General features: G+C 41.4%; 1 protein-coding gene across 2 annotated transcripts in view; it reads left to right on the top strand.

Annotated features, from left to right (window-relative positions):
• The window catches only part of LOC116806918 (zinc finger protein 131), a 52490-nt gene extending 37973 nt beyond the window's left edge, over window positions 1–14517 (top strand). For both annotated transcript variants that reach the window (XM_032744737.3, XM_032744736.3), the window contains 2 exons: window positions 7523–7653; window positions 10799–14517. In XM_032744737.3, the coding sequence (XP_032600628.1) occupies window positions 7523–7653; window positions 10799–11461 (794 nt within the window). In that variant the 3' untranslated portion in view covers window positions 11462–14517. The remainder of the gene's footprint in view (window positions 1–7522; window positions 7654–10798) is intronic.
• Window positions 14518–15135: the final 618 nt, after the last annotated feature.

Below are 15135 nucleotides of genomic sequence, written 5' to 3'. Positions count from 1 at the left end.
GGTGAGCAGGTTCTGCTGATTACTCCTTGGCTCTCCAGTCGACAAATTAGTTCATGGATAGGAGTTATAGAGTTTCAGTTTGTGTGACATTGCCACTGATGCACTGTCCTGGTATCAATTGGTACTTGTTGGTCTTCCACCTGCAGCAATCCTACAGTGAAGGGATCTTCTGAAAGGCCAGGCAGGGTAGATAACTGTTTCATCTTCTCTGTATTCACTGTAACTATACCAAAAGCCTATCAATACACTTTTGGATCCTTGAAGTACCCTCTCTTGAGGTAGTCGATGCCAAGGATACAAGGGGCCTCTGGGCCAGTCACAACGGGGTGCTTTTGCCATCTGTCCCCTGTTAAACTCACCTCACCCTCTATTACAGACAACTCTTGGCATCCCCCGTCGCTCCAGAGATCCAGATAGGTTCTGCACTCTTGTGCCTTGATGGCATCAGCACACTGCTTTCTACTAAAGCTTTATACTTCTGTGGATCGGACGTGCCAGGCCATCAAATCCACAAAGTCCAGTATACCCAGTCATCTCTTTCCTCCTCCTGGCCAAAGGCAGGGACCCTCTATTCCTGTTCCTGGTCAGAGTATTCACTATCTGACCTTTGCAATGCTAGATCAGAAGTTCCCTCATCAGGGCTGTAGGAAATGGTTTTAGTTCTCTTATATCTGGGAGATGGCTGATTGTCTTCTGGTCTCTCCATGGCAACTACACTGACAATCTTCTTGGGTGGCCCCTTCTTAACAGGTCTCTTCCCACTCAGTTCACAGACACAGGCTTTCAGCTTAAAGGTGGATTCACCATCCCACTTCCTCATGTCCTCCCTCCAGTCACGCAGAAAGAACCAGAGTTCATTACGTGGCCTGTTCTTGGGGCTTCCCTTCCTTCTGACCAGGGTTGGAGAGGAGCAATCTCTTGGGCTGCCCCTAAAAGTTGGGGTACTGGCTCATAGGGATGAGGGAGTAGCCAGAGTTTCTTCTACATTTCGGAGCCAGGAGGATGCCACCTCTACAGCTGGTGTATCCATTTGCAGATAATACAGTGCTACCAATCTGCTGGAATATGATGCAGGGTCATCTTGAACCACCTTCCTCTACATGGCATGTGTACAAGGGACATCTTCTGGATCTTTAGAAACACTGTCATTCTTTAGATCACTATAGATGATTTCCAGCACTGATAGTTCTCTCAAGTGCTGGTTACCTTCATCTGCAGTGGTCCACTTCCCCAGGGAATTCACAAGATCTTCCTTACATGGATATCTTGCCCTCATACTTGAGAGAAGTAATTTCCAAAGGCTTCAAATGGCTCCTTCCTTTCCAGTTCCTCTTTCAATTTCCCGTGGGCAAAAGGACAGGGGCAGCGTCTGCAGCTTCTCCTTCCTGGTGCCCCACCTGAAAAAAGGCATTAAATAGTGCCAGCGCTGCAACGGCAGCCACTGCCCATGTGGTGGCAGCGGGGTCACATGGCTGATGGCAAAAACATTGTGGGCAACTCCCTGATGGGGAACCTGGACGAAATCAACTTCTTGGCGCTATAGGATCCTGCAGGAATCTTTGAATTAGTGAAACCTGGTAATGGTACCCACAAGCAGCAATTTTTCTTGTAGTCAGAGAAGAGGAGGAAGTGAGGACATGTGATGGAAAACAATATGGTGGCACCAAGGTCAGTGGAAAAGAAAGAGGGGGAGGAGGTGCTCCAAGCATTGGAGCCGAAATTCCTCTACCAGCCATAGTGAGGACTATGGTGAAACAAACTGTCCCCCTGTAATGCATTAAGTCCACGGGAGATGCAGAATCCACTCACAGCTCATGAGAAAAGTGCTCACGCTGGAGTGGGTGGATACCAGAGAAAGCTGTTACCTAGTAAGAAACTTAAATAAAGAGAGAGGGCCCCTGCTTCCAGAGATAGAGCGAAAAGATCCTTGCTTCCAAACTAGAGCAACCTAGCCTTAAAAGACTACACCCTGTGGACAAATGACCCACACCACAACAGTTTTGGGAAGACAGTTTGCCCATGGGAGGGGCCCCATGGCATAGCAGAGAAGACTCCTCTCCCTGAGTGAACAAAAAAAAAGATCTCAAATCACAAACTGACCAAGACCCCCATGCCCTGTCTCCCTGCACTATTGGTGGAAAAGAGAAAAGGACTAGGGGGAAAAAGTGTTTTAAAGGCTTATTTTACATCTCATTATCCTCCTCTGACTGTTAACAATAAATTTACTTTATAACTTTAAATTTGAACCTCTGTTGCCCTTAGAGTGTTTCTCTCTCAGTCCTTATGTCAACTCATGAACCGTTCATTAATTTTTTTCCCTCTTCTCTGCCCAACTGTAGCAAGAAAAGGTAAGTGAATGACTTTCATGGGTACCTGGTGTTTGGTCAAACCACAACAACAGTCAGTCCAACCACTTTCTTACCCATCTGAGTCCACCCATCGAATCTCTCTCTCCAATTTAGAGAGAAAGATGTTGCAGGGGTCCATGTCAAAGGCTTTACAGAAGTCCACAGAAAGGACATCTGTAGCCCTTCCCTTGTCCACTGATGGAGTCGCTCCATCAGAGGAAGCCACTGGGTTGGTCAGGCAGGACTTGTCCTTGGTGAAGCCATGCTGGTTGTCCTGAATCACCTCCCTGCCCTCCATGTGCCTTTGCAGAACTTCCCAGAGGATCTGTTCCATGATTTTCCCAGGCACAGAGGTAAAGCTGACAGAGCGGTGGTTCCCAGTGTCCTTTCCAGATGGGCTCCATCTCTCTGTTAAGGGTAGAAGGTTTTTAGCTTGTAAACTGGCAGAACTTGTTGAGAGGCCTTTAACCTAGGTTTGAAGGGGGAAGGGGATGCTGTTGGGCTCTCTGGAAGCAGGCCCAAGGGTGGTAAGACTGAGATAGGAGTGAAATTAGCAGCCCAGCTGAGGTGCATATATACTAATATGCGCAGCATGGGTAACAAACAAGAAGAGCTGGAGGCCATGGTGCAGCAGCAGAGCTATGATGTAATTGCCATTACAGAAACGTGGTGGGGTGACTTGCATGGCTGGAGTGCTGCACTGGATAGCTACAAGCTCTTCAGGAGAGATAGGAAAGGAAGAAGAAGTGGAGGGGTAGCCCTTTATATTAGGGAGGCTTTGGACGCCATAGGTATTGAAACTAATAATGATGAAGTTGAATGCCTATGGGTAAGAATTAGGGGGAAGGCCAATAGGGCTGACATCCTACTGGGAGTCTGTTATCGTCCACCCAACCAGGAAGAAGTGGTAGACAATTCATTCTATAAACAGCTAGAGAATGTTTCTGGATCATCAGCCCTCGTTCTTGTTGGCAAATTCAACCTGCTGGACATTTCATGGGAACTCAGTACAGCTGAAAAAAGGCAGTCCAGGAAATTTTTGGTGTTTGCAGAGGACAACTTTTTGTTGCAGCTGGTGGGTGAGCCCAACAGGGGAGGGACTATGTTAGATCCGCTATTTGCAAATAGAGATGGGTTGGTGGGAAATGTGGTGGTTGGAGACTTCTTGGGGCATAGTGATAATGAAATTATAAAATTCTCAATATTTGGTGAAGTCAAGAGGAACATTAATAAGACTTTTACATTGGACTTCGGGAGGGCAGACTTTGGCCTATTTAGGAGACTTATTCAGAGAGTTCCTTGGGAAGTAGTCCTCAAAAATGAAGGAGTTCAGGAAGGGTGGGCATGCTTCAAAAATGGAGATCTTGAGGGCACAGGAACAGACTGTTCCTGTGTGCCAAAAGACGAGGCAAACATCCAACCTGGATGGGCAAGGAGGTTTTGGAGGAACTCGGGAATAAAAAAAGGATGTATTCTCTTTGGAAGGAGGGTCAGGTCTCTCAGGTAGTATTTAAGAGGGCTGCTAGAGTATGTAGAAAAAAAAAAATTAGGGAGGCTAAAGTTCAGTTTGAACTTAAAATGGCGACTTTTGTAAAGGATAACAAAAAATGTTTTTATAAATATATTAATGGTAAAGGGAAGAGTAAGGCTAACCTTTGTTCTTTGTTAGATGCAGAAAGGAACTTTGGAACTGCAGATGAGGAGAAGGCAGAGGTGCTTAATGCCTTCTTTGTCTCAGTTTTTAGTGAGAAGACTTGCCTTCAGGATAACTGTCCTCTTGGGTTGTTCGATGATATCAGGGAGCAGAATGGTCCCCCCATTATCCAAGAGGAGGCAGTCAGAAAACTGCTGAGCCGCTTGGATATTCATAAATCCATGGGACCAGATGGGATCCATCCCAGGGTGATGAGGGAGCTGGCAGATGAGCTTGCAAAGCCGCTCTCCATAATTTACCAGCAGTCCTGGCTCACTGGTGAGATTCCAGATGACTGGAAGCTGGCCAATGTGATGCTTATTCTTAAAAAGGGTGGGAAGGAGGATCCTGGCAATTATAGGCTGCTTAGCCTGACCTCTGTACCAGGTAAGGCTATGGAACAGTTTATATTGGGTGTCATCACAAAGAACTTACAGGATGGCCAGGGTATCAGACCCAGCCAGCATGGGTTTAGGAGGGATAGGTCGTGTTTGACCAACCTGATCTCCTTTTATGACCAAGTGACCTACCTGGTGGATGCAGGAAAGGCTGTTGATGTCGTGTACCTGTACTTCAGCAAGGCCTTTGACACTGCCTCCCACAGCATACTCCTGGAAAAGCTGGCAGCCCTCAGCTTGGACAGGAGCACTCTTTGCTGGGTTAAGAACTGGCTGGATGGCTGGGCCCAGAGAGTGGTGGTGAATGGTGCTGCATCCAGCTGGCAGCCAGTCACCAGTGGTGTCCCTCAGAGATCTGTGCTGGGGCCAGTTCTTTTCAATATCTTTATTGATGACATGGATGAGGGGATTGAGTCTTTCATTAGTAAGTTTGTGGATGACACTAAGCTGGGAGCATGTCTCAATCTGTTGGAGGGTAGGACGGCTCTGCAGAGAGACTTGGAATGATTGAATGGATGGGCAAAGTCTAACAGGATGAAGTTTAACAAGTCCAAATGTCTAGTCCTGCATTTTGGCCACAATAACCTCCTGCAGTGCTATAGGCTGGGGATGGTGTGGCTGGACAGTGCTCAGGCAGAAAAGGACCTGGGGGTACTGGTCGATAGCCAACTGAACATGAGCCAGCAGGGTACCCTGGTGGCCAAGAAGGCCAACGGCATCCTGGCCTGTATCAGGAATAGTGTGGCCAGCAGGACCAGGGAGGTAATCCTTCCCCTATATTCAGCACTGGTGAGGCTGCACCTTGAGTACTGTATCCAGTTCTGGGCCCCTCAGTTTAGGAAGGATGTTGAGACGATTGAGTGTGTCCAGAGGAGGGCAACGAGGCTGGTGAAGGTCTTGGAACACAAGCCCTATGAGGAACGACTGAGGGAGCTGGGGTTGTTTAGCCTGGAGAAAAGGAGACTCAGAGGTGACCTTATCACTCTCTGAAAGGTGGTTGTAGTCAGGTGGGGGTTGGTCTCTTTCACCAGGCAGCAACTGACAGAACCAGAGGACACAGTCTCAAGCTGCATCAAGAGAAATATAGGTTGGATATCAGGAAAAAGTTTTTTACAGAAAGAGTGATAAAGATCTGGAATGGTCTGCCTGGGGAGGTGATGGAGTCACCATCCCTAGATGTGTTTAAAAAAAGACTGGATATAGCACTCGGTCCCAGGGTTTAGTTGAGGTATTAGGGACTCAGTCTTGAAGGTCTCTTCCAACCTAGTGATTCTGTGAATTCTGTGAATTCTACCCTTTTTAAAGATGGGGACAATGTTTCTCTTTTTCCAGTCACCTGGGACTTCACCTGACTGACATGGCTTTTCAAATATTGTGGAGAGTTGCTTGGCAACTACATCAGAAAATTCCGTCAGGACTCTGGGATGTATTTTATCACGTCCTGTGGACTTATGTGCATTTAGGTTCCTCAGGTGGTCATGAGCCTGATCTTAGAGTGGGGGGGACTTTGTTCCCCCAGTCCCCGTCCTGCTGTCCATCCATTTGACAGGTGTGGGAAGAGAGGTTGGCATTGAAGACTGAGTCAAAATAGTTGAGTACCTCAGCCTTCTCTTTGTCTATTGTTACCAGTTTTCCAGCACTGTTTATCAGGAGGTAACACTTTCTTTGACGTTCCTTTTCTGTCTGACAGACCTGTAGAAGCCCTTCCTGTTATTCTTTGTGTCCCTTGCCAGGTTCAGTTCAAGCTTCACCTTGGCCTTCCTCATCCCATCCCTACCACAACCAAACTCCATCTCTATACTCTTCCCAGGATAGCTGTTCTTGTTCCTACTGCCTGTGCATTTCCTTCTTTCCCTTTAGTTTGACCAGCAGTTCCCCACTCAGCCATGCCAGTCTCTTGCCTTCTTTGTTAATTTTTTTACTCTTGGGGATCACCTCCTGAGGTATTCTTTGGGCTCACCAGTGTATTTGGTTGCTCGTGCAATGTCTGTGATTTTTGATCTGTGAGACAGATGGTAGTTCAGCATACTCTGCATTACCTGTACAAAAGTTTCCAAAAATGTAGCCTTTTTTAGCCATTAAGGGGGATGTTCCCTCCATTTAATGTTTTTCTGTGGCCTTTGGGTGTATAAGTGAGAATTATAGGCTACTTGTGGATTTCTTTTAAAAGTTAGATGCTGCTGAATATCTTTATTTCTCAAAATACAGGTTTATTTGCTTTCCATCTCAGTTGTCAATAATTACTACATCCCTGAAAATGTAGGCTTTTAAACTGAATTGAGCTAGAATAGCTTCTTATGTTACTAAATGAAATGTCGCAGCCTCTTTTGGAGTTCATTAAATAGTTTGTTTCAATAGTGATGTTGGTATCAGCACCTCCACAGATTAACTATCACACTTAGAAACACACTGTTACTAATTTTTTGTACTTTAATTTCCTTGAATTTCATTGTATTTGTGCATGATTAAATTAGTAAACAGAGACAGCAGTTGTTCTTTGTTACTATTTGATGATGGTAATAACAGTATACTATTTTGAATTAAAGTTCCTGGGCTTGGTTTGTTTTAATACCAATGCATTGTTACTTCATGCTCATTCTGTGCCAACTTCTTTTTCTGGAGCTTCTTTCAGGTCTCAAGCATAAGCTGTCATTGTTCTTGAAAATAAAACTTTGTATTATTTAAATACCTCCTTCTTTAATGTGTCACTTTGTATATACTAATGTTGAGTTTTTAACTGTTATTATCAGGTGAAAAGAGAGAAATAGTTCCTATTTCTTTAAGATATTTCATCAGAATAGTAGCCTAACTTTCATAAAAACCTGAATATACCTTAAATGACACTGGGAATTGTGTTACTTTATCATGTTTGTCGGTTTTGGTTGGTTTTGTTCAGTTTGTTTTGTTTTTATAAATGAGAGTTATGACTCCACATTAGGTTTAGATGGAATGTGTTTTTCTTCTGTAGAATAGTCCAGTTGGCCACATCTTTACAGCATATTTATCAACCTACACAAAAGGAACAGCTGACCAAAAACTGGCTGGTTTTATACACTTACAAATCCTCGTGTTTGTCTTAACAGGTGAAAAACCATTTGAATGTCCAAACTGCCATGAGCATTTTGCTAGGAATAGTACACTCAAATGTCACCTGACAGCATGTCAGTCTGGAGCTGGAGCTAAAAAGGGAAGAAAGAAGCTGTACGAATGTCAGGTGGGTAATAGAAGTAGCAGAGTCTGAGGCTAGACACCTTCCTGTGCTGAGGGAGGGAGTGTGAGAGTACAGGGCAGGAAAGGCATACAGAGTGGACTTTTGTATCCAATAACTATTTTTAGCAAAATAAATTATAAAGGCTGCATTCAACCATGACATGAAGGTAAATTCTTATATCTAAGTAGTTGTGGATGTGACAGCCTGGTCAGAGAACGAGAAAACTAGATGAGTTTTCCCAGAATCGGCTTGTGAGACTTTAGGGAGTTCAAGATAAACAATGATAGCTTATTATTATAAACAACCTGCAGGTGTTGTTTTCCTACTCTCTGTTTTCCTGTTTTTCTCAAAGATTGTTTATAAGAAAGGCATTTTGTTAATTAGCCAATCAGGTGAAATGTGTTGATTAATTGACCAATCTGGTCTATTTGTATCGGAACAATGTATAAAAGGAGAGAATTCGAAGTAAAGCAGCTATGCTGTGCAAACCAGCCTTCTAGTGAGTCTGTGTCATTTCTTACTCAACAGCGACATCTAGTTCCATTTAAAATATGAAATTACTGATATGGAGCTTCATAATAGTTAATAAGTTAGAGTCTTGTGAGTAGGTAAGTGTTCATCTGCATCTTACTAATCTTTCTGCTTCTTGATGTACAGACATAGGCCTTTCCTGCTTGTGAGCATGCTTCACTAAAGTACAAAATACAAAGTACTATTTTATTTCCTGTAGTGGCAGCTCTCTGGTCAGAGAGAAAGCTATAGCTAAGTTTTCCCAGAATCGGCCTGGGAAGCTTTAGGGAGCTGGAGATCAACATTGATAGCCAAATATTAAAACAACCTGCAGGTGGTGTTTTTCTAATAATCTGTTTTGCTGTTATTTTCATAAGATTGTTTAAAAATGGGTGTCTTGTTAATTATCCAATCAGGTGAAAGGTATTGATTAAATGACCAATCAGGTCCACCTGTAGCGAACTAAGCTATAAAAGAAGAGAGGATGAGCTAAATGAGGCCTTTGCCACTTTGCCTTCTGATCCAACTACATGTCATCTCTGATTCAATGGTCACAATTTCCTAATTTATTATTTTTGTTTAATACCAATGTACTGACTGGCTGGAAAGTCATTTCAACTTATGATGACAATGTCTTTTAAGCAAATATAAATGCTGTAGATGGATAGCTAGGGTACTTGGTTGCTATGCAACTGACATGAAAAGCTGTTCAGAAGAATATTACTTAGCTTTTAAAAGTTGATTCTGAAAAGCTAGAAAATATGAGAGCTGAGATTGGTTGTAGCATTTTTATTTGCCATTTTGCTGTCCCACAGCTGTGACAGTCTCAAATAAGGCTCTCACCTTATTCAGTTCACAGAATTGCTGTGGTTTGAGGTTACATTGGGTCATGTAGTAAAGAAAACTATCGGATATTGGCTTTATTTGTTTGAAAAAAAGAGTGATCTTATTCACAGAAAGCAACAAATACTGCAGGAGGTGAATAAATTCATAATTTAATCAGAAGTTTCACCAGTGCTGTGGCATTGCTTAGTTGTTATACTAGACTGAAGTTAATTCTTGGGAGCATGCCTTTGTCGTAAAAGATAAGGGTTTTTTTGAACATGAGAACTACTATATAACACAAAATTGTCCCTAGTAGCTTCACTGAAGATACTGTTTTGTCTTTGTGACCCTTTGGTTTAATTACTTCACCTTGTAGCTTTCTGTTACAGATAACTGTGAATGTGGGATAGTGTTATTTCAGCCTGCAGCAACTACAAGAATTCTTGCATAAATTCTTGATTTTTTTTCTTCTTAAAACTGAATTTGAATAGTGTTCAATAAATAAAATCTTGACTCACTGAACAAGAAGGAAAAGACAAAATTGCACTTGCTTGATGAACGCTTTGGATGCTCTTTAGTGAATGCCTTGAGTACTGAATTATGCTCCACATGGCAAGAACATTTAATTATGTGCTTGGGCATGACTGATAGTCATTACCTTTATGTAGAACTAATTAATTTTGAGTACTTATCTATAAGGTTAGTATTTTAAGAAGTCTGTGTGTGCAACTTCTTTCTAAAGCATGAGCCTAGGGGACACACATATACAAAAAGCATGTTACTAGCAACACAAATGTGGTTTTAAGATTTCAACAGCAAAATGGGGATATTCTGCTCCATTACACAGACCCATTCCTTGAGTTAATCTCAGTCAGATACTCCATCATTCTTTTGTGCTGTTGCTGTAAATTGAGGAGATGGAACATTCTGTTTCAAAATTATTTGCCAACAGTGAAGGGGTTCCAACAGTGAAATGCATGTTCTTTGCTTCTTTCTGAAGCCAAGAGCATCACTATGGACAAAACCCCCTGACCCTGTTTCTTTACTCCAAGCCTGACTCTACCCCACTCTTCTCTCTCTTCTACCCTGGCACCTCATTCATTTCTGCAGTCTTTGTGTATTGTTTTCAAGCTACTTACCTCACTGCCAGCTGAAGGGAAATGTGCTCATGTGCTTTATGAAAATAGTATGTCTGCAGTCAAAGCAGTGCTTTTAGCTGGAAGAGACTTTAAAATATGGAGTTTTAAGAGATTTTTATCTGCTAAAATCACTCAAATTGTTTTTTGGTTTTTTTTTTTGAAATGGCAAAATGTGAGAGTTTAGTCTATCCAGCTAAATCTTACAATGCCATGAACAAATGAAAACTGATAAGTAAAAGTAGGCTATTGGTACTGCATCTAGAACTTCAGTAAAAGGACAGTTTGAATTGCACTTTGATCATATGATATTATTACATAAGTAGATTTCCACTCCAAATTCTAGCATTGGATATTTATTGGGTGTGGATCTGTATGCGAATTTCACATAAAGTTAAAATAAGAAAGCTTTTACATGCTGTACTGACTCATTAATTTTGTAGGTATCCTCTGTATGCACAACTTTAAATGGCTCACTATATCTTAAAAATAAATAAATACCAGGTCTTCTGTTCATTTGAAGGTGATTTCTCTGCTTTTACCTCTAACATACATGGTGGGATTTTTTAATCCAAGTAGCCAGAAGCTATGCTATGTGAAGCCATGATCTGAAATAGGCGCTATACTTTGTTATATTTCTGTTGGCACTGTTTAACGCACTGTATCTTTTGTTTCAGGTTTGTAACAGCGTGTTTAACAGCTGGGATCAATTTAAAAATCATTTGGTAATACATACAGGTGTCAAACCCAACCACTGTACCTTATGTGATTTGTGGTTTATGCAAGGCAGTGAGCTGAGAAGGCATCTCAAAGACATGCACAATATTTCAGAACAAATAGTGACAGAAGAAATTCTTCCAGTGGAAGCTATGGAAGCTGAACCAGTAACATCAATGACTATAATAGAACAAGTGGAACAAGTCCACGTCCTACCAGTAATTCAGGTACAAGTGGATCCTGCACAGGTAACTGTGGAACAGATGCACCAGGATCTCATACAGGACAATCAAGTGAAAGGCACACAGATGGAGGAACTGCAAGAACAGGTGCAAATTAGTTATTTAGAAGTTGAACACATTCAGACTGAACAAGGTGCAGAAGTTCATGTGGAGCAATTACATGTTGGGCGTGTAAATCAAATACAGATGGAAGAAGTGCAGGCAGAACTTATAGATGGAACAGACCTTGAACAAGTAGAATATGAAAGCGTTGATCAAGGAGAAGCAGAAGAAAATGAAACCAGTCAAATAGATGATGCAGATACAGAAGATCAGGAACAATCTGAAGACTTAAAAACTCAACAATTAGTGGACACACAGAATGAAAAGGTGGATAATTAGGACAAATGACCACACTGTGCAGCTTTAAGAATGAAGTACCCAATTATTTTTGCTAGCTTTTACATTGGTTTTTGAACCAGTGGTCTGTGGTCACCTTTCCAATATGCTGTCCTTAGGAAGCTAGACAAGTGGACCAAAGTTAGCTTTCTTCATGTAGAACTAAAGCTCTCATATGTGAAAAATAATTTTACCATTCATGTAATGCCATGGAACAGAAACCACCACAGCTTTGTTAGGATTTTAATAATGAATAGCTTGTATCATTTACATCATCCCTGGGTATATGTAAGAGTAACTTTGCCTCTTTTCCTCTTGCTATAGAAGCAAACTCTTGTTATAGATTTTCAGGGTGTCTGTGGTAGAAGAATCAGTAAAATCTGGTGGGTTCTAATGTAAGTGGATAATCAGGCACCTGTGAATTTTCTGGGCAGACTGTTTGCTGTTTCCTAACAGCAGTCCCTAACTTTCAGGCTGGGGAAAAAAACATTGTTGCTGGAGGTCTCAGAGCACAAAAAATACTGTGCCTTTTCAACAAGGGTGAAATTTCCACAAAGCTCCTAGAGAGTGTGTTCAACCTCGTTCAATAAAAGGCAATGCAGATAATGTTATAGCGCTTTATATTTTTTGCTTAAAATTGTCAGCTACTGATTTAGGGATTTTTTTTTTCATTAAATTTAGGAGGGGATGAGGGAGGAAACATTCCATGTGGAGGCAGCAGGACACTTTAAAAGGGACACTTTAAATTAGGAAAAGTTCAGTAGAATCTGTGATAAACATGAGCTGGAAGAAAGCTACCAGCAGACTCTTCTTTTATAAATTGCCATTTTTGTAAAGGAATATTTTTAAACATATAGAAAAGGCTTGTCTATATGGTATCAGTTTCCTAACTTTTTAAAATGAAATTCTGACACTTGACACAAAGACGTACTAAAAGTAAAAGCCATAGGTATGAATGCTATAATGTGAATTGAAAAGTAGGAGTGCAAATATTTTAATCAGTATTAGACAACAAAACAATAGCATCTATGAAATATTGCATTATTTTCGTAATCCAATAAATTAGGAACAACTCAGTGATTGTCAATTACAGTGCCACATCCCAGTGGCAAGAATCAATATAATTTTAATAATTTTACATTAATGACCTATTAATCTTAAGTTTGTTTAGAAAATACTTGTCTATCTCTATGTTTAAGGATGCTAAGAACTTCCAATTCTCAATTATTGCCTTGAGATTAGAGGTACCTCCCTGCTTCTGAAAAACTTTGTTTTCAAAACCCTAAGTAAAGGGAGAAATTTTTGCAAGGATGTTCCCTAATGCTCTTGGTATTCCTGTAGATCTTGCTTAAAATAAGGCTTTTCTATTCAGTCTTCTCCAAATGCAAAATTATTTCTTGAGATTTGTGCTTTTATTTAGTATAATTCAAAATTATTCTTGTGTTTCATCGTAGCTAGCCTTGGAGAAACTGTTGCAAAAAAAACATGAATCTCAATTAAAATTTCAAACAATTTAATTAACGTAATTTGAATTCTTTTTTTGTGAGGTTTTGTGTCATGGTGCGTTGGGAGACAGAGAGATGACACGACATCGAGGTTTCATGCAGCAGAGAGCCTTTATTGGTGTGCACAGCCCTTTTTATAGGTTATTCAAAAGACTGCATTCGACTCTGGTTACCATCCAGCTATTGACCTGCTTGCGTTCATATCAGAGACTGGCTCTTGGTAGCCAAACCCCTCCTCCTCTTTTGAGGCATACAGTCCATCTTAATCCATGATAATTTTGTATGTTCTGAGATGCAAATAATACGGGATGAGATTATGTGCAGAGAAAAGAATGTGGCCTGACGTTAATCATGAAAGTAAAAGATAGCTATTGGATTTATACCTAGCTTCTGATAAGAAGCCTGTCTTTTGATAACATGGAGGGGTTGTAACATGCTTAGCTGCATAACTCAATTTTTAGGCATTTATGCATATAGACACCAGATCTGTATCAGTGGAATTAAAGGAACAATCTGGTTGTGTCTAATTAATAAAACTAACTTAGGCAATTTAAATCCAATATAAATTGAGCAGTTAGGTGATATTGATAGCAGGGCTATAATTTGGTAAGCACAGTTGGGCTATTTTTTTGTTTTGTTTGCTCTCTCCTTTTTAAGAACAGCTTGCAAATTTGGTAGGAGAGAAATGATGCTTTGTTGTTGTGCCCAGTGCTGCCTCTATACAGACTTCTGTTGAGCCTGGGTGGGAATGCAGTGGGGGCATGACCAATCTTCTCCTCACCCCAAAGGACAGGGTGAAAGGCTCTCCTCAAGTAATAACTCCACTGGAAAGTGTTTCCCCTTGCAACCCCCTCTTCCCTAGAATTTCCTTCCCAGTGTCTGTCGGAATCTGTGGGTATTGGTGATTCCGAGATTGTAGAAAGTCTGTGTCTTTCTGCCCCGTTGCCAAAGAAGAAGCCATAGTTCGTCTGTGCTGGTTTCAAGGTTGTTTATTTTTGCTTATCTATAACATGTTCTGCTGCCCTGCCGCAGGTCTGTCCTGCAGGGCAGCGTGCGGGGCTCTGCCCCTCAGTGGGATGGTACAAACATTGTATACCAGAAATTACGTGTACTATATTTACAATAATGTGCCAATATCTATCATCTACGTTGAACAGTGTGTCCCCAGCCTAAACCAATAGAAAAATGCCAACATCACCAAGAACATGGAGGTAAGGAAGAAGAAGGAGGAAGAAAAGGATCAGGCCCACTTTCCTCCATCTTAGAACTCCTGACCCCCCTGTACAAAGTAAAACCCCCCTGTACAGGTGTTAAAACCCCCCTGTACAATACTAAAAAATTTTACCCTCTAATTTGTGACTACTTTTACTATACCATCTAACTCTCTGTGACTGCTTGTTCCACCTTCAAAGTTGGTAATTCATTCCATGGTTCAAACTCAAAATCACAGCTGTTTTCAGCTGCTTGCCAGGGTCTAAAATGCTTCTGACCAAGGCCTGGAACCTCTAAAAATGTCTGAGGGACATTTTGAGTTCCGACATCTCCCCTCTCTGTTTGAACCAGAAACACCTGCTTTATCATGCTGTTCAAGGTCTTTCAAATACACACGAAAATGCATGGTAGAACAAGCAGAAGAACTACAAGTCCTATAAGAATATAAAATGCTATTTTCAAAAGTTCTTTCCACAATGGTGAGATATCAAAAAAGCTAAACAAATCATCCCATCAGGACCCTGAAACTTTGTTCAATTTGCTAATACTACTTTGTATTTGTTTTATATTTTTATGAATAGATTTTGAATGATCGGACAAGTTCATGCAGCACATCCCCTCAAATTCCTCACATCCGTGCCCATGTGTCAGCAGCAAATAATCAATTGCCGCCCTGTTTTGAAGCACTGCTTGCCTTGCACTGTTGATGTCTGTTAACATGTCACTCAGTGCAAACGAAATGGCACGACTGTGTTTCCTCAACCAACATGCTATATGATCCAATTGTGTCAAGGCCGCCCCTGATGCTGCTTGGGGTGAGAAAATTGCTACTGCAATTCTCCGAGACTTGTCCCAGGTAGAAACATCATCATCAGAATTTGGACTATATTGTTCAAGGGATCCTTTCCTTTTTGAACCAAGATCATCTCTTTGACAACTTTGTCCATGGTCTGCCTCATG

This window comes from Taeniopygia guttata, chromosome W, assembly GCF_048771995.1.
Source record: "Taeniopygia guttata chromosome W, bTaeGut7.mat, whole genome shotgun sequence".
In the NCBI taxonomy this organism is placed as follows: domain Eukaryota; kingdom Metazoa; phylum Chordata; class Aves; order Passeriformes; family Estrildidae; genus Taeniopygia; species Taeniopygia guttata.
The sequence above is the reverse complement of the archived record's forward strand: the minus strand, read 5'-3'. Positions and strand labels throughout refer to the sequence as shown.